General features: G+C 39.7%; 1 protein-coding gene across 2 annotated transcripts in view; it reads left to right on the top strand.

The window, feature by feature from the left end:
* Positions 1–23,212, top strand: part of SHROOM2 (shroom family member 2) — a 114,541-nt gene that overhangs the window by 41,359 nt on the left and 49,970 nt on the right. For both annotated transcript variants that reach the window (XM_057389753.1, XM_057389745.1), the window contains exon 2: positions 5,643–5,794. In XM_057389753.1, coding sequence (XP_057245736.1) covers positions 5,643–5,794 — 152 coding nt within the window. The remainder of the gene's footprint in view (positions 1–5,642; positions 5,795–23,212) is intronic.

The following is a 23,212-nucleotide window of genomic DNA, read 5'->3' as shown; positions in this document are numbered from 1 at the left end:
AGTGCAGCAGTTGTCAAGTTAATAATATTGGGTAGTATTGCATAGGCCCAGAGTTTGYAAGTTGGCAGCCCATCATTAAGTTTTCTCTGCTTTGTATGGTGGTGTTTAGGGTTCATGTTGGGTAGTTAATGCTGATTATTTAACCTGCAGTTGTGGGAAGAGGTGGTTCAGAGTTAAAAGTACTCTCCATTAATGTGAAAGTTTGTGTAGAATTCCTTGCTTTGTTGCAGCTATGTTGCATTGTTTTGGGCCTTGTTTCCATRTATAGTTCTAAGCCCATCTGTAAAATGGGGCTGGAGTTTCTTCCCTGCCAGGTGTCCTTCCAACAGTCCCTTTCAAAGTCCAAGTAGAGTGGAGAGAAAAGACATGTAGGAATGTAAAATCAAACGCATTAGCCTTGCCCAGCTTCTAGTGTATTCATGCCTATGTGTGATGCCTTACATATACACACCTGTTGTCCTTGGACCAGTTAGGTCCTGTTGGAGTTTGCACCCCTCTTTTATCCTGCCTTAGTCTGAGCCATGAGTGTTGCTGGTGAATGCAGCCCTGCCCACTCCAGRCTGCATTTGCAGAATGTATAGCTGGAGTTAGATCAGTTCCGTTACTTTTCTGTTTATTCCTCAGTTACACAAATGCCAGAACTGTAGAGGTTTTTCTCCTTTGTTTAAGTCTTTSCAAATCAAAATAATTGACACTTTCYACATTTTATTGTTCTGAAGATCTTCTACAAAGATTGTTAAGTTTGTGGGAAAACTGTATTAGATACTTGTACTACAAACAACCACAGAAACATTTCTTGGCTGTACAAGAAATGAATTATGATAAAATAGTTTATCACAGCTGATAGCAGAATGCTGATAAGTGGTGCTGTTTTTTCCTGTGTTTGTCTGTGGGTTTGGGTTTCCATCCCGTCTCCCACCCTGTCCAAAGACRGCACGGACAAGAAGCTGTTGGCTTTGTAAACAAAACTAGATCTCTCATATGACACAGTATTTCCCCAACCTGTCTCCTGCTTGTTTATACAGGTGCCTATAGAGGAATGTGGGTATTTTAAGTAAAGCATCARGCCTGATAAACACAGAAGTGAAGGGGTTGTGTGCTAGAATTGGTGCTCCCCATCAATAGTGCAGCAATTCAAAGCTGGAACTTTGGATATGCCATTATTTTACCCATTCTATTTATTACCAACAGGAGGAATACAGATTTGTATTCCTGTGAACATGTTTGTGTATCTAGCTGTTAAACATTTTCTCCATGTCTCAGTTCTTCCCATGCTCTATCTTCTTTTTACAGGAAGAATTTCACATACTAGATTTACGTGTATGTTGTTTTTTTCAATATTTTTCTAAAATCTTCGTATCTCCATTTCAGTGTTTCTTCCTGTTTTGTGGATGTGATATAAGTAAAAATAAATTTGAGAAGATGTGACATTTAACATAGATACTGTTATGCTGGCAAGGTCTGCACTCACAATCCCCCCTGATGCACAGATCCCAAAGTTTGCTTTTGCTCTTGACTCCAGGGAGGTCATCAGGGACAGCAGGGTGAGAGATGGAAACTGTCTAAGCAGATGCTTTTGGTCAACAAACATCCTTTTCATCTCCTTTTGAAAACACTTTTTTGGTAGCATACCAACATCACTGCTAAGGATAGGAAGTCAACATGTTTACACGTGTTAATTTAGCCTAGTAAGAGGGTATGATTTTTTAGTACATAACAAAAGCATGGTTTGAGGGCATTTCTAGAACCCTTGCTCATTCAAGATAACCTGTGTAACTATATATGTTTATTGAAGGCTTATGTCTGTTATTTATAAGAAAATAAGGTGTTGATTGTTTTTGCGTCTTTTGTTTCCTGCTATTGCTATAAAAATGTKAAGATGTGTGTGCTTACAGGAGTTCAGTTCCTGCTGAGTTACATCCAGTTGTATCTGCCAGCTGACAGTGACTGAGGCAGTCTCTTCCTCCTGACTGTTCTTAAAAGACTTCATCTTAAAACCTCTCTCTGCATTTTCAAGGCTTTATTTTCAGCTATTGACCTAGTTTTTCTGTCACCTAAAGTTCTAAAAGAAATCGATACTAGGTAGATAGGTAATACAGGCTTCAGTCTTAAAAGTTGGGCTTAAATCCTGAACACATCATAGCACAGCTGACTCTGAAGATAGTGAAATATATTCGTGATTGATGTGTGACAAGTAATGACATTTTTGAGTGTATTTGCTATTCTGAAATGTTCATGTATTTTGGTTGGAATTTACACTTCTAGTTAATGCCTGATGAGATGGAAAGTTAATCAATGGGTGAACAAATAAGGACAATAAATATTAAAACTAGTAAACAGAAGAAGAGAAAACCTGGAGTAGAAGCTGGAATGGCTTTGTCCAAYTTTGCACAAAGAAGGCTGGTTAATATAGCAGTGTATTTGCTATATTTATCCTCTTGGATATTTTTGGCTGTGTTTCTTTATATGTGTGCAAAGCCTAGTGTGTTTAGTTGTTATGACTAAAGGAAGGACTTCTAATGTAAAAGAAGAAATTGGATTTTTCCTRTCTAACTTTCCCATTTCCACTTGAAAGTGTATTGTCAAGTGGAGTCATATCTGTACCACCATTTGGGGATCTGAGTATGAAAGGTTTATGTTTAAATTTATTCAGCTTGAAAAGACTTCTACTGTGAATGGATGTGTAGTTTTTATTCTCCCTGCCTGCAGGTGATCTGAAGACAAGATCTTATGGCCACACAAAATTTCATGAGGATGGCTTCAGTTTTGTGCTTAGATTTTGATTTTTTAAATACTTGTTGAGGTTTTWTGATTAATGTTGTTTTGGATAGCCAGAGTCTCCTTGGAAAGCTGGCTTTGTGTGGAATGTGTAGTTTCCCAGATGAAATTAAAACTCAGAGGGGGTAACTGAATACTCCCTGCTGTCAGTGCATTGCCAGCSTGAAGAAAAAACAAACATGCTTACTGAGAACAATGAACATTCCTTCAAACCCTAGGAGACAGATTCCACCACCCCGCCCCCCCCCAGCTTTTTTTTTTGTTGTTGTTGTTTTTCATACAGACATAAAAAGATCCTGTTGAGGTGTTTTGGGGCCCAGGGGCATCTCAGACTTGTTATTATGTTTTGGTGCCTTGCTTGGGGCATAAGGGCTGCAAATGATTGACATCTACATTTGGAATTTAAAGTGTCTCCTCCAAGATACTTTCCCTCTCTGCCCCCTGCCATGTGTGCCCTGTCCCATCCCCCCTGCCGCCACCCCCCCCACTTGACCTTCCCCCTGCAATTCTAGTGATTTAACTCTGACTTTCCTTAAGGTTTTTGTGCCACTTTTCTAACCTTCTTGGGATTCAGATTCAAGTCTCAGGCTGCCTGTTCTCTTGTTCTGCTCAGCCTGATTTCAGTGTCCCTTATAYGGCAGTYGCCCTATACTTGACATCTCTGAACYGAAATCTTTACTTACATATAAGCAATTTCCCCTGCCACCCCCTTGTTTCCAACTTTACTGAGGATTTGCAGTGATACTTTGGTATTCTGGTAAATTCTTGATGCTTAGAGAAAATATGAACAGGTCAGAGGACAGATCATAACTTGAAAACTAGATGTATGGGGATGTAGAAACTTGCTCTGTCTTTAATTACCTGGGGTTTTTGTAAGATAAGAAGTTCTGGAAGTTAAGTTTCTTGATTAGTATTAATAATGAGTGTTTTAGAATGGGATATAAGACTAAGCATTTTTCATGGTATTCTATTTGGCTTAGGTTTACAGGCCTGAAGATTTTTAAGAACAWCTATCATAAACTTGCATAAAGAGAGCTTTATGTGCCTGCAATGAGACTGAGTGCTCTATGAGATCATCCTTAACTACTTTCATCAAGAGATATTGCTTTTTTTATTAGGTTATTTAATTTATATTTTTGTTGCTGGACTTTCTAAAACYGGTACTGTGAGCTTCAGAATTCATGAAGTTACTTTCCTCTGGTTTTATCTCATTGCTGATTGACTTTGGTGCCTCAGAAGATGACAGTTCTTTATGAAACTTTCTGCCATTGGGGTGATTACAAGGAATTACTCTTTGTAAATTTGCTGGCATTTAATAATGTGGGTCAGTGATACTGTAATGAAGACATAAATGAAAGTCTTTGCTTTGAAGACAGAGTGTCAAATGTACAGGAAAATGTGGGATATGGATTATGAGCAAGTGAGGGAGGAATAAAATTAAATGAATAGATCATGAAGCCAAGCAACGAGAAGCCAGARGCTGTGTTGAAGCAAAGGAGATAGGAAGAAACTAGAAAGCTAAAGGATTGAATTGCAAAGTGTTCAATACCTACAGCTATACTTAGAATCATAGAATTGTTTCATTTGGAAATTAGCTTTAAGATCATAGAATCCAGTTGTTAACCTAGCCCCACCCAGTCCACCATTAAAYTGTGTCCCTAAAGGCCCCTCTTTTAAAGGGATAGTCCCGAACATCCAATGAAGGATAAAGATTTTCCTTAGCCCTCCTTCCTTTGCTTGCTGATGTATTTATGAAAATATTTTTATTGTCTTTTACAGCAGTAGCCAGATWARGTTCTAGCTGGGCTTTGGGCCTTCTAATTTTCCCCTTGCATAACCTCATAACATCCTTGTAATCATCACTTGAAATCAGTTTAAACTGTTGGTACTGGTTAATCTGTCTGATCAAAYTTCTGAGATTTGTTTCAAATTTTGAAAGTGAGTAACTTTAAACATGGGGTTTTTGGACTTATTGCCGTGGAAATTGCAAAAGCCTGATGCTTACATTAATAATGTGGTTTAGMCACAGGTATTGAATAATTGTATAAAAATTTAATGCATTCAAGAGATGCCTTGGCAGCAAAATAATCTTCCAGTGAATTTCCCTTGTGTTTTTAAGCTAGAGCTGTTAATTAGCTGCATGGATGGTAAATTCTCRGGTATTTTCCTTAATGTTATGTTCCTGATGAAAATACTTTTGTTTTCTAGACCAGCCTGTTAAGCAACGTTTTGGGATTTCATTGCACGCCAGATTTTTGGGAGTTGGCTGTGTGTTAATGTTATTGACAAAATGGTTAATATTACTGGCCATCTTCTCTAGAGAAGGTATTTTAAGATGGCTGTCCAAAGCTTTATTTGCAAGTATGATTACACATTCAGTATTGAACAGAGGTCAGGACCATAGATGCTTTTCACAGAATCACAGAATGGGACAAGTTGGAAGGGACCACAGTGGATCATCTGATCCAATCTCCCTGTGCAAGAAGGGTCATCCCAGAGTACAGATTTGCATCCAGACAGTTCTTGAATATCTCCAGTGAAGGGAGACTCCACAACTTCTCTGGGCAATCTGTTCCAGTGCATGCACAGTGAAGAAGTTCTTCTTTATATTCCCAAATTTCCCTCAAGCTTTCTAGCTTTCTCAGGAGGTTTCCTCTCTTTTATTTCTTTCCTATTCTAGCTGTGTCTGTATAATTACTATTAATTTATAGTGATTTCTAATATACCATCTTAATTATGTTAAGCATTTAATGATTGTATTAATTTTTTGTTGAAACCAATATTGAAAGTACATCAGCTTATTTTAAAAGTGGCTCTATGCAACCTATATAATTCTACCATTTATTCCATGCTTTTTTTTCCAGATAGAAGATGGGAGCAAAGCTGCAGCTGTGGACAAGTTACTGGCTGGGGATGAAATTATTGGCATCAACGATGTGGGCCTGTCTGGCTTCCGACAAGAAGCAATCTGTCTGGTGAAAGGTTCACACAAGACACTGAAGCTTGTAGTAAGAAGGTAAGCTTCTGTTGTTAGTTGGAAAACCAAATGTGTTTCAGCCTATAAACTGGGCAACAAAATTTGCCAAGATTTGGCAAGTTAATGACTTTCATTCAGTGTTATTAATGTGCTTATTATGTGGTGGTAACCTCCTCCTTAAACATAGACCCTTTATGGAAGAAGATGCAGAGAGAGGCAGCCTATTGATCAGAGCAAAACCCGAGGCAATATGTTCTGTGAATGCTGTTGTGATGTGATGTGTCAGGACACTGTCTCTTTGTGTCCTCCTGAAGTGCAGTGCCCAAAGCAGGCTGTCAGCCCTGCTTTCCTGCCTTTGGTGTCTGGACACAGGCAATGCTCTTTAGTGCATATGCCATGCAGGCCAGTTGTGCTGGGAGGAGCAGGTTWCATGGGAAACTTTTGGAAAAGCGTTTTCCCATTCTGAAAGTATTTGAGGTCTCAAGCATTTCATAAGTGGTTTGTGTAAAGAGTACTTTCAGTTAGTTATTASTGAAGAGGAAAAGTGAAGCAGTTTCTCAAAATAGAGCACATTTTTGGTATGAAAACTTTTTATKTTGTCRTTTGACTTACCATTTTAAGTTCACRCTATTTTTTCTAACTTGAGTTAAAAATAATTTTCATAAAATATTTTTGACAGAAGTGAACTGATGTTAAAGTAGGTTAAATCTTGTAATTTCTGAAAAAARATTCCAACTAAGAAATCTGAACAACATGATCTTTCTTGGCAATTTCCTACTCTGGCGAATCAGAACTATCTAATTAATTATGCTTTAAAAATTATCCCAGCCAGTCTTTCATGTGAGAATTTTGGCTATCTGTTAAAATAAAAAAAGAATTYTGATGCAACGCAGAAAATGCCAAGAATTGGAGCTTGTCAGGTATGATGATCGAGTCCATAAATATAATGACTGTTGGAGGCTTTCCTAAATGAGGACAGTCTTTTGTGAAATAGCACTGATAGGAAAGAGAGGTACAAAAGCATGGTTTTCATCTTTGGTTTTAAAAGGTATTTTTGATAGAAGGAATTACGGGAACCTAGAACTCTTTCACAGCTGGTCATTTATGTCCTGAGCAATAACTACTTCCAGAAGCTGTGACCAAATTTTTGTAGCACTGAAGCTAATAAATGCAAAATAATATAGATTCACAACTACCATAATTCATGTTGATATTCAGCAGTTCCAGCTTGTGTTGGCTATTCCAGTAAAAGCACTTGTTAGCAGAGGTTAGATTAGMTGTTCCTGTCAGAGAAAGGGAGAACTTCAGGGTTGAGAAGTTTCATAAACACTGAAGAATCTGCCAATACAGCAAGTCTTAATTACAGAAGAGCTTCAGACCAAGTAGAAAGATTCTCTCTTTCTTGGTGCTTTCCAATTTTATAACAGTAATTTGCTCAGAAACTGYGAATTCTGATCTGTCTTTGGAAATGGCAGAAAGTTTGGTGCAGAAATACCGTTATGAGAGATACAGGTGTGTCATTCTTGTTACTGACTCGTACCTCATCACTTTCTACTACTATCTGAAAGGAGGTTGCAGTGAGATGGGGGCCATTCTCTTCTACTGTGACAGCAGTGAGAGGACAAGAGGAAATGGCCTTAAGCTGGAAGATTCCGATTAGACACTAGGAAAAAAACTATCACTGTTAAGGTGGTCAGGCATTGGAGTAGGTTGCCCAGGGAGGTGGTGGAGTCACCATCCCTGTAGGTGTCCAAAGTGCCTGGATCTGGTGCTGGATGTCATGTTTTTGTGCTTTAGGAGTTACCACAGTAGTGCTGGGTGGACAGTTGGACTGGATCATTTAAARATCTCTTCCAACCATGATGATTCTGTGATTCACTTCATGCATGTGATTTTGGAGAACTTTCCTATAGCTAATCAAGAACTGATTGGCTGCTGGGGATTTGTGGCTATTCTTTGCAGGTAGCAAAGCCCCATTGCTATGTGTGCCCTTGAGCACTTTGGTGCAGAACTGATGGATTTTCACCAGTCCTTTATCATCCCACCCCTTTTTCCTTCTCTAGCATATGTGCAATGGGCAAAAGCGAGCTAGCTATTCTAGCTGAGAGGTTGAAACAGTAGATGTTTTCAAAAAACATTTTTTGTCTTAAATTCATTAAGAACTTCTGTAGCTCCCAAAAGAGGCAATAGCCCTTTGGGTCATTTACAAGCCTGCATAATATTCGATAAAATTTCATAAGACGTACTGAATGAAACTAGCTGGGGCTTTTGTCTGTGGTTTTTCAGTTTTGCTCTTTCTCTTGGAAAGTTGCCTTAGGACATCAGTCACTGCTTTGACGGCCAGAAACCTTTTAACTTCCAGTCTCATTTTATTCTTGGCCAGCTTGTTCTCATGCACTGCTGTCRCTGTGCTGAAATAGCTCTTCTTTTCCTGTTGGAAAACCTCCTGATGCAGGTTTTTGTAATAGCTTTGTTGCACGCTTTCTTTCAGAAGTTATGGTTTGAACAACAGTATTAGTTTTGTTTTGCTTGCCCTAAATCTTAGGCTGAATTTTTATGARTACTTTAAACAACCGTGTCTTTAAGCAAACCAGTTGTTTAGTCTTTGTGTGAGCACTCCTGCAGGTCTGGATTGAATTGGATCAGGGAACTGATCTGACTACAAAATTACTTGAGTAAGTAGGGTTTCAGCTGAGTAGAGCCACCACTTTTCAGAGGTAGCCTGCACTTTAATCAATTACAGCAGTCTTGAAATGACTGGTTTAGCATTTTTAGACTATTTCAATCTTCAGATCCACACAGTGTTCCCTGGGGAGACTGGGTATAGTTCCRCAATTCCCTTTCATTGGGTTACATATAAGATGAAATATTGATCTGCATGTCATTTCAGCATCTTTTTGTCTGCTTGCCCTGTGTTCTTTGTCTAGCACTGTGTTGTCTCTCTGTAGCATTGGTTTAACATTTTATTCCCTGTGGGCATCAGTGTCATAATCTGAAGCACAGAATAGACAAAAGTTTTGAAGTGCAGCTCAATCTTGACRCTTAAGAAAATCTTTGTTTTAATCATGTTCTTACTATCAGTGAGAGTTAGTGTGGGTAGCCAAGATCTAGATTTTATGTGGAAAACATTTTTCTCTGGGGTTGTTTGTAGTGTCTATTTGTAGACTGATCCAGAAGTGAAAATCAAGCTTTTRAAAATCTATTATGAAAAAAATACTACTTAACAAAATTATTCTCGAAAGTAGAGAAGTTCCTTGCAATTAATGTCAGTATAATTAATTGACAAAAATCAGATTTTATTTGCCACTGCTGAGAAGTGTGTCCATGTGAAATTTCTTCTCAAAGCAGCAGGCCACAGCCTGATCCTATATTGATCCTATATTGATCCTATATTGATCTGTTTCTGTATGTAAGAAACAGTAGAACATTGGTTGCATTGTCTGTATACAAGTCTAATATACCTACAGCGAACACCAAGGGAAAATGATTTAGTGAGAGCAATATGTTTCATTCACAACGATTATTTTGTGTCTATGACAAAGGTTTCTTAAAGGGCTTATGTTTTTCTGCAGTAGTAGCTGGCTTCCACAATTGTATTTACATGCTATTTTTAAAGAACCTGATATTTGACTCACACAGGGAAAATAACACTGGTTTCTAAATAAAAGTGCCTGCAGCATAAGCGTGTTGGCTATCAACATACATACTTTGCTGTATTTTCTGGAAACATTGCATAGTTGTGGTCTAAACCAAATCAGGACTGTGCAACTGGCTCAACAACAAATATGAGGTTTAAGTAGCTTGCATATATTGATGGTTGAACAGGCGCAGTGTACTTTTGGTCTTGGATTAAAAGAGAACTCAGGAGGCTTCATGTTGTTTGCTCAAGTGAATTTGTAGAAACAATACATTTTAACCGCATACTAGTTCTTCAGTGTAGTACTGAGTAATTTCTTGAGTAGATTCCTTTCCTAGAAAAATGGAAAGCAAACTGTGCTTAGGGCATTTCTTACAGAAATTTCGTGTGAATATCTATTGTTTAAAAACCGTGTGCATGTCTGTAGACATGAAATTGTCTATATACRTGTCTATACAAATGAAATTGGTGTGTTGATACTGAATGTTGATGTTGAAGTGATTGCCATATTCCATGTAATTTAATTATTCTRTATATACTTCTAACTTAAATTCCTTCCTACTTATTACATACCATCTTCATTCCTTTGTGCATGCTAGACATAAGCATATACCACAAATCCAGAGAAAATTTTTTCATTATGCATTCATGAGACAGATTAAACTGTTAAAAATTGGYACATAGGTGAGACTTCCATGTGTGATTTGTTAAAGGCAGGGTGAGATTTTAACGTCTGGGAGTCACCCTAAGAAGTTACAGGGGTTGTTGTCTTGGCTGCTTGAGTCATCTACTAGTGAGAGTTGAAATAGGTGGGTGAGACAGGGAGCAGCCTCTTTTCCACCCTTTTCCTGGGTCTGCTGTTGATGAGAKGCTGGATTTTGTTTAGCTTGGCCAACTCTGCAGGTACTGCCAGTGCCTGAGAACCAGCTTTAAAATTCTGGAGTTTGGCCACATTGTGTACACATGAGGACTTGTTGGGCTTTTTTCTTTTCTATAGCATTTTGTGTTTGTGCTGAAGTGCAAGCACTTTTTGCAATGCTGAGGAAATCTGTTTTTAAAGGAGAGGGAAAGAGAGCAGGAGGGAAYGCACTTGTCATCAGAAGCATAGTGTGAATGTGGAAAATCCTAACAATGGTTGTGATTTTCATGATACTTGTGCTATAGACACCTAGACATGTAAAGTTAGGGTTATCCTTATTTGCATGGCACTTCATGAAGACAGCCAACTCTTAATTAAAGCACAGAAGGAGGAATTTTTAATGAATGTCTTGAGGGCTCTAAGATTGTACAGTACTGTTTCAGACACCTGAGACCTGAGCAGAAATCCCTGAATAAGAATCTTGGCAGTCATWTAAGATGTTCAGAGATGACTGAAACTTGACACATTCTGAGCAGAACCCTGCAGAACACCACTAGTGACCTTTCTATAGTAGATTTTGTGTAACTTAGCAAGGAGATCTAGTCTTACCTATTTATGACCTGTGGAGAAGCTAGCCGTGTACTTCATGGCTCCTTGTGGCTGCAGAAATACTCTGTGAAACTTGGCAATATCAATTTGTGAGATGACTTGGAAAATTGATGGATTTTTTTTCCTATATAATTATGAGATATAGATGGGGGACTCTGAATTTTGTATCTTACCTTTGTTTGGCCTTGATACTTCCAGTTTCATAGATGCCAAAACGTTGTGGGAAACAATCTGCAAAATTATATGTATTTTTCTACTTTTAAACATTTTGTATACTATTTTGTCCATGGTTATGGTTAAGCATTATTCAGTAAACCAAATGCACTTGTGGAGATCCACTGCTGAGTACAAGTGAAATCTATTCTGTCGTTCAATTAGATTTCATTGCTTCTGCAACCAGGATTTGTTATGGCAAAACAAATAGCAGTGGTTTCTCTCCTGTTGCCCAGTAGCCATATTTCCTCCTTTTTGAAGATTGGCCTTGGCCTTAACTGACCAAGAACGGATGGTTTTAATTTTTTTTTAAAATTCAGCCGGACTTTGGAAATATGTAGGAAAGTAGGGCTTTCCAGGACTGTATCTGCATACAGATACCATTGTTGTAAGGAGTGGGCAGGTGTGAAAGCCCCTTGCTACCCCTGTATCTTGGAACTGATGGCCGTGGAATAGGATGTGTCAGTGCAGATCTTTGGGAGTGGGTGTTTGTAACRGATGCACACAGCTGTCAAGTTCAAGGCATGAGCATTTCTCTATGATTGCAGTTTGGTGGAAGGGCTGGGCTCTTTTAAACCCCCGCTGTGCAAATGCACTTGAGAAGTGGGTTAGTACATGGATGTGGGCCCCCTCTTTTGCTCAAAGCAGGATGGACAGGTGTAAATATGTACCAGCTATGGACACATACACTGCTCTCAGTCTGGTGATGGAGAGAGGAGCAAGCCGTGTGTCTCAGGATCTGTGACAGGGCATGACCAGGCTAGGGCACCTCTTTTTCTCCTTTGCTGCTTCCASTGGGCTACCATGGCCCACAGTGGGGTGGCAGGAACCAGATAAACACAAATAAAACACATCAGGCAAACCACATAGCACCTACAGGTACAGCTCAGAACCTTGGGTTGGATCTTTTGCTTTAAGRAAGCAATCCCAGCAGGATCTTTCTGTGAAGGAGTGTTTAATAGAGCATCTGCCAAGTAAGCCACTCTGTACTCACGTACTCAGTGGGGACACACAGAGTAGGCCAGCCCACCTGGGGGTTCCTTYCTGTTCCCGTTTGTCTTCCACCTTCTCCATGGGCAAACCCAAGGCTGGCTGGGCCTCCATTGTGTTCCTCATCCTTCAGCTGTGTGTTCCTGCACTACTAATAGAAGGAATGGACATGACGAAAGGAGGAGCACATGCTGCCATTTCATATTTTCAGCAAATTATACCTTAGAAAATCCCTGATGAGGACCATTTTTCCTGGTTGCATCACACTCACTTAACCCAACACATTAACAGTGTGAATCCATATTCCCTTTTCTGTAACCCTAGCAATACCACCGAGGTGTTTGGATGTTTCCCATGCCACTTGCCTTTTTGGTGGCGTGTACATCTAAAAAGCACTTTTATTTCCTAATTTTCTGCCCACCTCACCTGTTTCTTAGTTTCATTAATATGATTTGATTCATGCTGTTAAGTGACACACTGACAGATGCTTGAGGTGTACATAAACGTTAGTTGCTCCAGTTGGTGGTGTATTGTCACTAGTTTCAAACAGCAAATTGTTGTATTGTGATTTTGGATGTTTGCCTTGTATAGCTGTCAGGCTACTCTCAAATAYGTATGTCATGACTGGCATGTTTTCATTTTGTGGCAACTTTCATAATTTATTTCTTTGCAAATCTAAAAAAATCTGCCCTGTAAAGCTTSAATAACAGAAAGCCATAATTACAACAGATGTCACAATATTTTACCAAGTCAACTCTATTAGGGCAATGTTTGGGCAACTAGGAAGGCCTGCTAGGAGGGCCATAAACACTTCCTTGTAGGTAAAAGGAATACTCTATAATTTGAATATGCTTATTCAGAAGGTTACTTGTGGCAGTGCTGTTCAGTTTTTCAAAGTAATTACGAAAATTGGGTAATGTGGCTTTTTTGTGGAGCGGCATCTCCATCAGATGGTAACAACCTGTGAGTCATGACTGGGTTTTAGTTGTGTTTTTTTTTTTTCCTTCAATCATGCATGCACTTGTCAAAATGGTCAATTTTGAGCATGAGTAATCTCATCCAATTTAGTAAGGGAGCTCATATGACTGAAGATAAAGTATACAAGTGCTTACGGGATCTAACCATAGCTTTTTACAAGGTGGTACACTGGAGTTATTCTGAAAACTGCTTTCCACTTGTGGATTTCAGTGTAAGTGTTGGAAATTGTAATATGTAGCCCCTTGGTGAGAGAGAGGAAAACAAGCAAGTCTTCTAAAATTTGGGGGTCTGAAGACTTACTCATTTCACATAATACTTTCACATGATACTTTCACATGCGCACACAGACCATTTCTTTATGTGTTTGATAATACTGCAGATAYCTGTGGACTTCTGACTGAAACAGAATTATAAACCTGTCCATTAAAGACCAAATACATAATCTTTTTATGTCAGAGATGATCTTTGCACGTTGAAGGCATGCTTCTGAGTATGTTGTATATGTTTTGAAATAATTGTTTGGGGTTGCTTTTAAGCACTTAAGAGTGTTGGCTTTTTTAAACACTAGTGAAGGATGTTGGCATGCGCATGTGCTATTTCAGGAGAGAAGGAATAATACTTCTATTTCAGTGTGTTGCAGCTTTCTTATTGTGGAACTTTTATTTTAGGTTACATATTTCATGTTCTGAAGATTAAATGATTGGCAAGTTTGAGAACTTGGAACTTCTCAGATGTTTCAGCATTAAGTATCTACCTTATTGAGTGTAGGGATTTTATGCTCTACTTGCTCAAGTAACTATGTGTTACACCTTCCAATTGAAAAGATTATAAAGAAGTTTTAAAATAATTTCTGAATCCATCCTTTAGTTCCAGAGATATGACCACTTCAAAGAAGGGCAGGAATGCAAGTGTGTTGAAGATTTAGTTACTGAATAACTGAAGAAATTTGCATCTTATCTCTTGCACAAGAAACCCATGGTATTTTATGGTCATTGCTACTGAATCTGCATAATACTGGATCACCTAACAAAACAAAGTCTGGCACAGAGTCACAGCTACCACGCTGCTGAGTTATACAGCCTTTATGCTTTTAGTCCAGCTTCATGCTGAGCGCAGAGGAAGGACAGAATGACAAAAGCCAAAGTTTGGGGAAATTTCTGCTGGGTTGTAATTGAAATCAGAGTCAGTTCTTTGATCTGCCACATCTCCATTCTGGAGCAGCCTTGCCAGCAGGTGGGCAGCTGAACCAGGGGTGGTATCTGATGAGGAAGAAAACACTCTGGGGGATGGTGACTGGCCTGGCATAGGTCATGTCAGAGGAAAATAGCTTTTTCAGGTAAAACCTGAATCATCTCAGTTCGTGGCCTAGTTCTTTGTGGAGGCTCAATAATTTGTATCATGTGGCTATAGTGTTTTAACCAAGAATGAGACRAAGTAGTGCTGGGCTGTCTCCTGAAATGCCCTGGGACAATAGGAATTCCCTTTCCCCACTCCTGTTTCTGGGTCACCTTGGACRTGGTTAGGTAATTTACTGCTGAAATGGGTGTGGGAAAACACCATACCTGTGTGGAAGGACCAGTATTTGAAATGTGGTTTCTGAGGAAGCTCAACTCATTTGGGATGGCTGTTGAAGGATAAGCTCATTGTGGTGAGTGGCTGCGAGGCAAAACACACCCATTGTTTCTGACCACAAGCAGCACCAGGGTTTCTGTGGCTATGTGCTCCAAGGATGTGGCAAGTTCCTTCTTGCTGAAGGCAGTGTGTCGGGCTGGCACAGGCAGCTGTGCGCTGCTCTGGCATTCACTCTGCCTATCCTGGCTAGAGATGGCAGGGGGGAATGTGTCTGAGGGCTGCTCTGCTTCCTGCTCCTTCACCTCAAGCAGGGTAAGACAGTTTAAAATCCCCTGTGTATTTTGACTCCTGCTGCTGCTCTGTTAGCATTAGCCCTTGTCAGAGGCTAATGTTTTTTTTTTTTTACCAGTAACTGGTTTTCTCCAGTTACTGGTAAATAACCCTGCTTTTGTATTTACCTTAAAGGTTAATTTCTTTAGCACTTTACATGGTATGATAATTTCCAAGATATTTGAAAATAAGCCCTGCCAGAACCAGTTTACTGAATGTGTGAAGCATTTTAGATGTTTCCTAATGATAAATACAGATTAAAARAAGTTTTATTATCMTTCTGARRAATTCTGATAAATYATGGCAAACTGAGGTYGGAGGAAGACATCAGGAGTTTAATGCTATCTAGCCATCAAAAGGTAGTGGAATGTGCAAAAAATAAGGATGAGGGAAAAGTATTTATGTAGCTTATATAATATGCCATAAATACCGAGAGCAACACTTTTATCTCAGACATCCAGATGTGTCTTTCTAGTTCCCCAAGGAAAAACAGCTCCAGAATATGAGAGCTTTATCATGGTAGTCTTTTGTGAATTCAGAAGGCAGGAAGATTTATGATGTTATACCTCATACAAATTAATACCTCCTTGTTGACAGTGCATATCTTATTTATAAATGAAATTGCTGTTCCATCCTGCTCAAGCCTGTACTGTTGAGCTGAGGAACAAGGAAAACCAGAGCAAACTGTGATGGTGAAATCCTGATTTCTTCAAGTTAATGACTGAAGTCTTTAAGGGCACTGCGGTTGATAATTTATTTGCATTTATTTATTTTTACAGACAGAAGGAGAACATTTTGCAGGTCTCTGTAGTTGCTTTTTATGTAAAATGCAACTTATTAGAGCATGGGATAGGAAAGGAGGTGCTGTGATGTGACAAGGTAATACTCCTTCTAGTATAGATACTTATACAATAGAATTCTGTCAGTAACTTGTCTGTCAAAATGCTGGTTCGATTTGCCATTTTAAGAATATCTGAATATTAAGAGGTTGCTCATATTACTGCTTTTCTCTTTTAGAGCGTCTCCCTCCCACTAGAAGTGCATAAGTTAAGCATGTGTTTGTATTTTTATTTTATTGTTTTTAAGTTCTAGGTCACTTCTTTTTTAGGGATACTTTTTGGAAGTTGTTTCCTTTTATGATAAGATACTAGAAGCTGAAATTGCAAAAACAGGAACTCCTTCTGTTTTGCATGGGAAAAATTACTGCAGTTCCATTTGCTGCTTCCAGAAAAATAGGCTGACTTTGTTGTTATAATTTGTTGGCACTTCTCTTGAAAAGATAAGTAAGAGGGGAGTACAAGGTATTCAGATACTCAGTGCATAGAGATCATAACAGYAAAGCCACAGTTTTGTTCTTTTAACTCATTACACTGAGTTTTAGTCAGCTACAAACATTAAAAAAAAAAAAAAACCATGATATCATAAAAGCTGWCAATTTCAGGTATCTCAGTTGGAGTGGGTCATTTTAAAGGTCTGTAAAATCCAAAAACTGCTGACTAATTTCCCTTTAAAACAAAGAGGAACATTCATTGCTCTGTCTCGAATTCCACCTTCAAAAATGAAGACACCTAGAATATCTCCTGACTTCTGAAGATCACATCTATAGCAATTAAGTGTCTGAGGACTCCTTTCAGATGTGCAAATAAGACTTTTTTTATTACTCTATATAGCTTCAAGTCTGAATTCTCCCTGTGACTTCTCCCTGTGAATCCTTTGCTGGTGGCGCTCTCTTGTGGCTATTACTTTCATTTAAACGACTTCAGGGATTTCAGAACTAGTACTTAAAAATTTCTGCCTTAGGACAAAACAGTCTGTGTTGGATAAGTGTTCCTAAATTAGGTGTGGTAAYGTATATTTTAATAATGCAGGAAGGTCAGTCTAGGCAAAAGCATCCCAAGTGTGCTTCCCAGAAGATCTCAAAGGGACTGGTRTATTGAGCATTCAGGTTTTTAACCACTTTTTTTGGTGTATTTTTGGTGAAAAGCTATAAGCCTATGGACAGATGAGGGAGAGGCTTGGAGGAGAATGAAGTCTGCCTTGGCAGCCAGAGTGAGGTGTGGAGGAGAGACAGGGATGGGTACCTTCATTAACAGGCTTGATTGMAGATGCTGCTCTTCCTGTGATGCTGCTCTTGGTGATGAACAAGTTACTTTCCACAACTTTGGCTATCAAAATGAATGAAAAAAGAATTATTTGGGAAAATTTTCAAGTGAAATTGATATGTGTGTTCCTGGTGAAATCTTGAAAGCTTTTCACCGTGGATCTGTGTTTTCTCATTCTGGGGATGGGAAAGGAGAATGAGGGGGTTTAAATCTTGACTTATTCTGCTTTTTAATACAAGGTTTTTGGCTGATGCTTTAATTATCAGTAAAGAGGTAGCACCTTCTAGAAGCTCAGATTGTGATGTGCAGGGATTTCCTTTGAGCTAGGGACAAACAGTTTCACTCTTTCAAGAGCAGTTACTAATGAACAGTTGTTTGGTACTGCATAGACCCCATACYATTGGGATTGTGCATCCAAGTGTCACAGCTTTGTAAGCATGCCTGCGTTAATACCAAGTGTGTGATGCTGGCTGTAGGCTYCTTTTCCTTCTACACTGTAACTCAGCAGCAACTGGAGCAATGATTCCAGGTTGTTTCCTTAGTTGTACTCTCTTAGAGATGGGCAGGTTTACACTTGAGATAAAGCCTTTAATGAGAGGGGTCTTGGCCCTTGACTGAAAAGTCTCTATCCTTCTGTAGRCTGAAATCTTGTGCATGGCAGTTGTCTGATCACCCACCTTCGTTCATCTTTGGATCCTAAATGGCACACAAGCACTGAAATAATCCTGGTGCTTTCAGGGATATTTTTAAAATTTCAACTAGTCTGAGAAAGCTTTCATAGCAATTATGTGACTGTTTATAGCTGTTTTCCAGACTGCCATGCCCAGCAGTCTTTGTAGTGAAGGTAAGATGAGCTTGTTTGCTGTTCTGGCTGCAGTCTAGCAGAATAGCTCAGCAGTATCTGATTGCAGATTAAGACTGAAAAGAAGCTTTTAAAAGCAAATTAAAAATCCTATTAGTCAACTGTGTTTTGAGGCTCAGATTTTGTTTAGGAAATTAAGGAAATACTTAGTTTTCCTCATCTCTTACCACTGTATCAATGTAATTGAAATGTTTTTTTTTTTTTTTAGACAGCAGATTCAATATATCTACTCTGTGCAATTTATTTTCTGTTACACAGAATGAGGATGGACTTGCTGCTGGAAATTTAGGGAAAAAAGTTCTCTTTTTCCCACTTGAATTTTACTTTTCTACTTTGCCAAATAAGTCACCAAKCATAGAATAATATTTATCAGGTTGACTTCACATCCTCATTCACACACCAATAACACCATGGTTTTAGATTTTTCTGGAACATTGTTAGAGTAGCGAGCCATTAAATCAAATTCTGCCTTTCTCYGAYGTGAGTATRCACATGCTGCACACATAAGCATGTKTTTTAATGTTAAWAACCAAGGCAWCACGCTAGGTTTCGATTACCTTTATTGAAGGCTACTTCCAAAAAACCCTCATTACATTAGCTTTAACATCTGTGACTAATCTATACTCTCACATTTACACAAAGTAGAGTTGTTTTTTAATAGAATATATCAGTCTGGCAGAGAAAGTTTCAGCCAGACACCATCTAACTTTCCAGCAGGTTCACACAGTTGAGCTATTGGACTTCTTTATAATTTGTAGTTGTCATATGCTGTCTTAACTGGGGGAAGACAGCATATGACAGCATATGAGTCTTAYTAAAATCCAAATATGTATCCTGGCATAAAATAAGGCCACTTCTTGCCCTTTAGCCAACCTCCTTCTTGAAGTTTGAAGAAATCCTGTAAMTCCATGGAACTTCCAGATTTTCCTGTACAACTATAAACACATCCTGCTTTGACCTGTGAAAAGCCGTTCATTTTACACATGCAGGATATGGGTCAGTCAGTTGATAAGGATGCTATCGTGCAATCAGTCTGCTTTGTTACAGAGCAAAACCAATAAAAATTTACAGTTGTTGTTTAGTATGATGGCTCACTGAACCTAAGGAAAACATGATCGTGGCACATAGGCYAGTGTGTAAGAAGAAAGTTTATCTATTCTGCTGTGCTGATCCTTAAGGGTACAGCATAATTAATCATTTTCATTTTCCCCTGAAGAAATTCTGTGCAACCTGGCTGTATCCTTTATATCCTCAGGTATGATGATGGTCAGCAGCCATGGCAAGCTTATATGTGCAAATCTGGCTAGCAGAAGGGGATTAATTGTGTGACTATGGAATAAGGCTTATTTTTTTCAGAAGACTTTTAAAATAAATTGTGCTTTGAAAGAATCACCCAGCATTTGTAACTTCAGTCTCCCAGGGGATTGGATGGATGTACCTGCCACTTTTTTCAATAGGTGATAATTTCCAGTGCCTTATAACCGTAGAAACAAATCACCTCAGTATAACAGGCTGCCTCTCTTTTAGGGTAAGCTGCTCCCTGAGAAGATTGTCTGGTTGTTTTTCATGTGTAGGAAAAACATCTGTAACTCTCCGCTACCATTGATAGTCCATCTCTTAAAAGATTTTCTTTTAGCTTTGTCATCTCATAGTTKACAGTGCAGTGCCCCAGACCCATCTATTTACCTGCCCATGTATTTGCTTAGAAGATTGGAAATGGATAGAACAGATAAAAGAAACAAAAACAGTTCCAGCAGCACAATTGCGGTGCGTATTCCATGCATCATGTCAAACACCACTTCAGACGAAAAGTAAAATTTCCCCTCCTTTCTCGTCCGTCAGGAACCGTGCTCTTGTTTCATTTTTTGGGCTTTGCTCAGCTTTACCTCGCCGAGCTCCGCAGCCGCGTTCGGCGGCCGAGTGKCGGGTCTGGCTAATCTGAAGTGCTCGGGCTCTTAGCGGGGAGCGCTAACAAGGCTCCTTTGTGAGTCTAATTATATCCCTAAGCTGGCGGCCGCAGATTAGCGCAGGACAGCCGGTGGCAGAGGAGTCCCATGCTCTGCAGTGCCGGCATCACCCGCGCCTGCCGGGGACACAGCCCGGGAGGTGCCACCAACACCCCCCGGTGCCGCCTCGGCCACATCGCTTCGTTCTTGGCCCTGTCCCGCTCCGTGATGAGGAGGCCGCTCGGGCAGCCGGGAGCCATGCCTGAGCCCTGAGGGAACGCACTGCCCTGCTCGGAGCCTGGGTAGGTACCTGAGGCTGTGCCAGGGTGGGGAGGCTCCTGCCGGCCCGGCCGGGGGATCGGACACTGCTGAGCTCCRGCAGCTCCTCACCCCGGCAGCTCCTCACCCCTTTGTTGCAGGGGTAAACCTGCGCTCAGGGTGCCTTTCTCTTGCCTTTTTTGTCTTTCGTAACTTGCTGGATGAGTGGGATAAAAAAAGCTATGCATTGTTGTCTCAAATGCATCCAATTAAAATTTCATTATAGGATTGTTGAAGTGRAGTCGGCAGGTGTTGAAGAGGGGAGGTGACTTTGAAAAAAGTATTTTGTTGTTTGTTTTCAAATTTGCCCCCGTTTTCTTAGGCATACCAGGCTTCAGTGTGCTTTGTCTTGCTGARCAAAACCACTCCTCTCTCAGCCGGGCCATGCACTGGGGTGGTTTGCAGTCACTACTTTCTAATAGGTCTTCAACCAGTTTTCTTGGGCTGGTCTCTTCATCCCAGTGTGGGATGGAGACAGGTGGAGTGGCAGAGTCACTCTTAGTGAAACCTAAAGTGTCAGGGCCTGAAAGTTTTTAAGTGCTGAGATTTTAGTGATGTGAGAAGAAAATTTAGTGGAAAAAGTTTCCCAGACTGCGAGCTGTTTGCCAGCATGTGCAGAGCTTACATAAGGGTGGAAGGGGATTTTTACGGAATAGCGCAAGRAGAAATGAGTATGTTGATGAATGTGAGACCGAAATTGTTTGTTCATCAAATCTAAAGAAACGGTTGTGGGATTTCTCCTTGGGAAGGAGAGGAATATGAAGTACTGAGCTAAAGCGTGGGGGAAAACCCCGAATCTTTAAAATACACTTGTCTTACACAGTTTTGGGAAGGGGGAGAGAGCGTTAAATGATTAATTTAGGTTAATTTTTTTTTTTTGTCACTGCCAGGCAAGTCATGATTCCTGCTTTTCAAGAACATATGCTGTGAAGGTGGGGTGGTGGAGCAGCCTGGGCTCAGGATGTGCTTCTGTCTATCTTCTTAGTGGTGACCAGACAGGCCAGCCAGCTCCATTAGAGAAATCCCTAATCTAGTGAGGCTAATGGACCCTCTTGCACTACAGGGCTGCTCAGATAGGATCTGCCCACTGTATTTGTGGGGAAGGATCCCAGAAGAGTCAGGATCAACATCTGCAAGTTATTGTTGGTTTATAATAATGCATAACAATGCATAACAGCACTGGCACATAAAACCCATCACACATTTCTGCTGACTTCACTGAACTTTGAGTAAAGCTATAAAATACAAGACTTCTGTTAGTCACTTGGAGCTCATAGGTGGTATTCAGTGTGTCTTGGATTTTTTTCTATATAAAGATACCTTTTTTCTTCCTTGAGGTTGTTTAGACTTCCCTGTGTGGAACCATATTCATTGCTCATATTCATCACTATTAGTGATGAACCATATTCATCACTATTAGTTTACTAATAGTGATGAATTCATGACTTGCATGTGATTRTAGTCATAGTATCTGTGTGATCTGTTGTGAGATTGTAGATAGATACCTTGGTYTATGCAGGAAAAATGCATGGATGAATTCAGTTAGTAAACTACTTGATCATTTCAGAGGGATGCTGATAGTTCCTGCACCTTTTTAACAAACAAGCTTTGGCAGCAGGAGAAAGTATTTATGAATATTAACTAGAGCATTTTTTCCTGTATTTTCTTATCCCGTGTAAGTGATCTGGGCTTGGAAAATTTAGATAGTTTCTGATTTGATTTCTGTGTATCAAAGCACATGTTTCAATTTGTGGGCATTTATTATTTTATTTTTACTCACTTACTCTTGGTGATAATTAAGGTGACTAAAGACTGAGATCTGAAGGGGTGGTGTGAGCTGGGCTGGAGGAAGAATGATCTGTTGAAGAATTGTGTTATTGCTGTAAAGTGATTCTGTTATTGCTGTGAAGTTTCTGTTTTCAAATTCTGTTTTCAATTTCTGTTTTCAAGCTTGGAAAATAGCTTTTATTTTGCCCTGAAGTGACTGAACCCAGCATTCAAGTCTAATGATGTTAAATTGGGTGCATATCTTGGCACATTCAGTTTCTGTAAAATAAGCCTAAAAAACTAATTCCCCAAACAAAATCAATAGTGCTTCAGGAATCCCAGAAATAAGAGTTGGCCAGTCATTTTTAAACTTGTGGCTCTAAGTGATTGTAAGTGTTTTAGGGCTGCCATATATCTGCACAGAATAAATGTTTATACTTTTTCCCAGTGTATCCAAATCAAGGGATACAGCTCTGTTTCTTGCAGAATGAAAAGTCAGAAGATGAAGCAGGACATAGAACCAGCCTCAGCAGAGGATCCAGCTCCTTGCACTGGCCTCCCTGCAGCCTCTGTCTTTTTCCTGGGGATGGAGAGTGGTGGCTTGCATTTCTCAGGGGCAGGCTCCCACCCACAGGGTGGTCTCGGAGACAGCATTATACATGCCCATGCAGATTCCTTCTACTTCCATTAAGAGTTTCTACACAAAATGCTGGAAATATTTGACCTGAATTAGTACAGGCACAGGACGAGAGGGGCTCATGTTCCAAGAAGTTGCAGGAAAATATCTGCCCTTTGCCAGTGGAGAAATGGTAGATGGATGCATAAGTGTTTCGAATTGTACTGCTGCTTGTCATAATGCTGTTATGGCTGCAGTCATCAGTTGGAGATTAAGAAAGGGATATAATTTGGAACTAACAATTAACTTCACCTGAAACTTGAGCTGCCCTGGGAGGTAAAGAGGGAGAGGTTACCTTGGATCATTGTGCAACTGTAACCACCTTATGCCTTGGGCTTCCAACACGTTAAGGCAGCTGAGATTTCCTGCCCAAATTATGAGCTCTGTAATGTGCCAAAACTTTAATGTCTGTTTTAATCTGAAAATTGTTTGTTATCTGAAAAATGTTTTTATGACAATAAAAATCATTTTTACAAACAGTGCCATATATCACAGCATGATTTACAGTTGCATAGCTATCTCAATTCAGTGGAAGAAGTACAAATTTTTACATGCACTTGTATGTGTAATCCAGAAGGGGCTCCTCAGAAGAGGAGGT

Source organism: Malurus melanocephalus, unplaced genomic scaffold (genome assembly GCF_030028575.1).
Source record: "Malurus melanocephalus ecotype Western Australia unplaced genomic scaffold, MMel_1.1 scaffold_1, whole genome shotgun sequence".
In the NCBI taxonomy this organism is placed as follows: domain Eukaryota; kingdom Metazoa; phylum Chordata; class Aves; order Passeriformes; family Maluridae; genus Malurus; species Malurus melanocephalus.
This window is presented reverse-complemented; position numbering and strand designations above follow the sequence as displayed.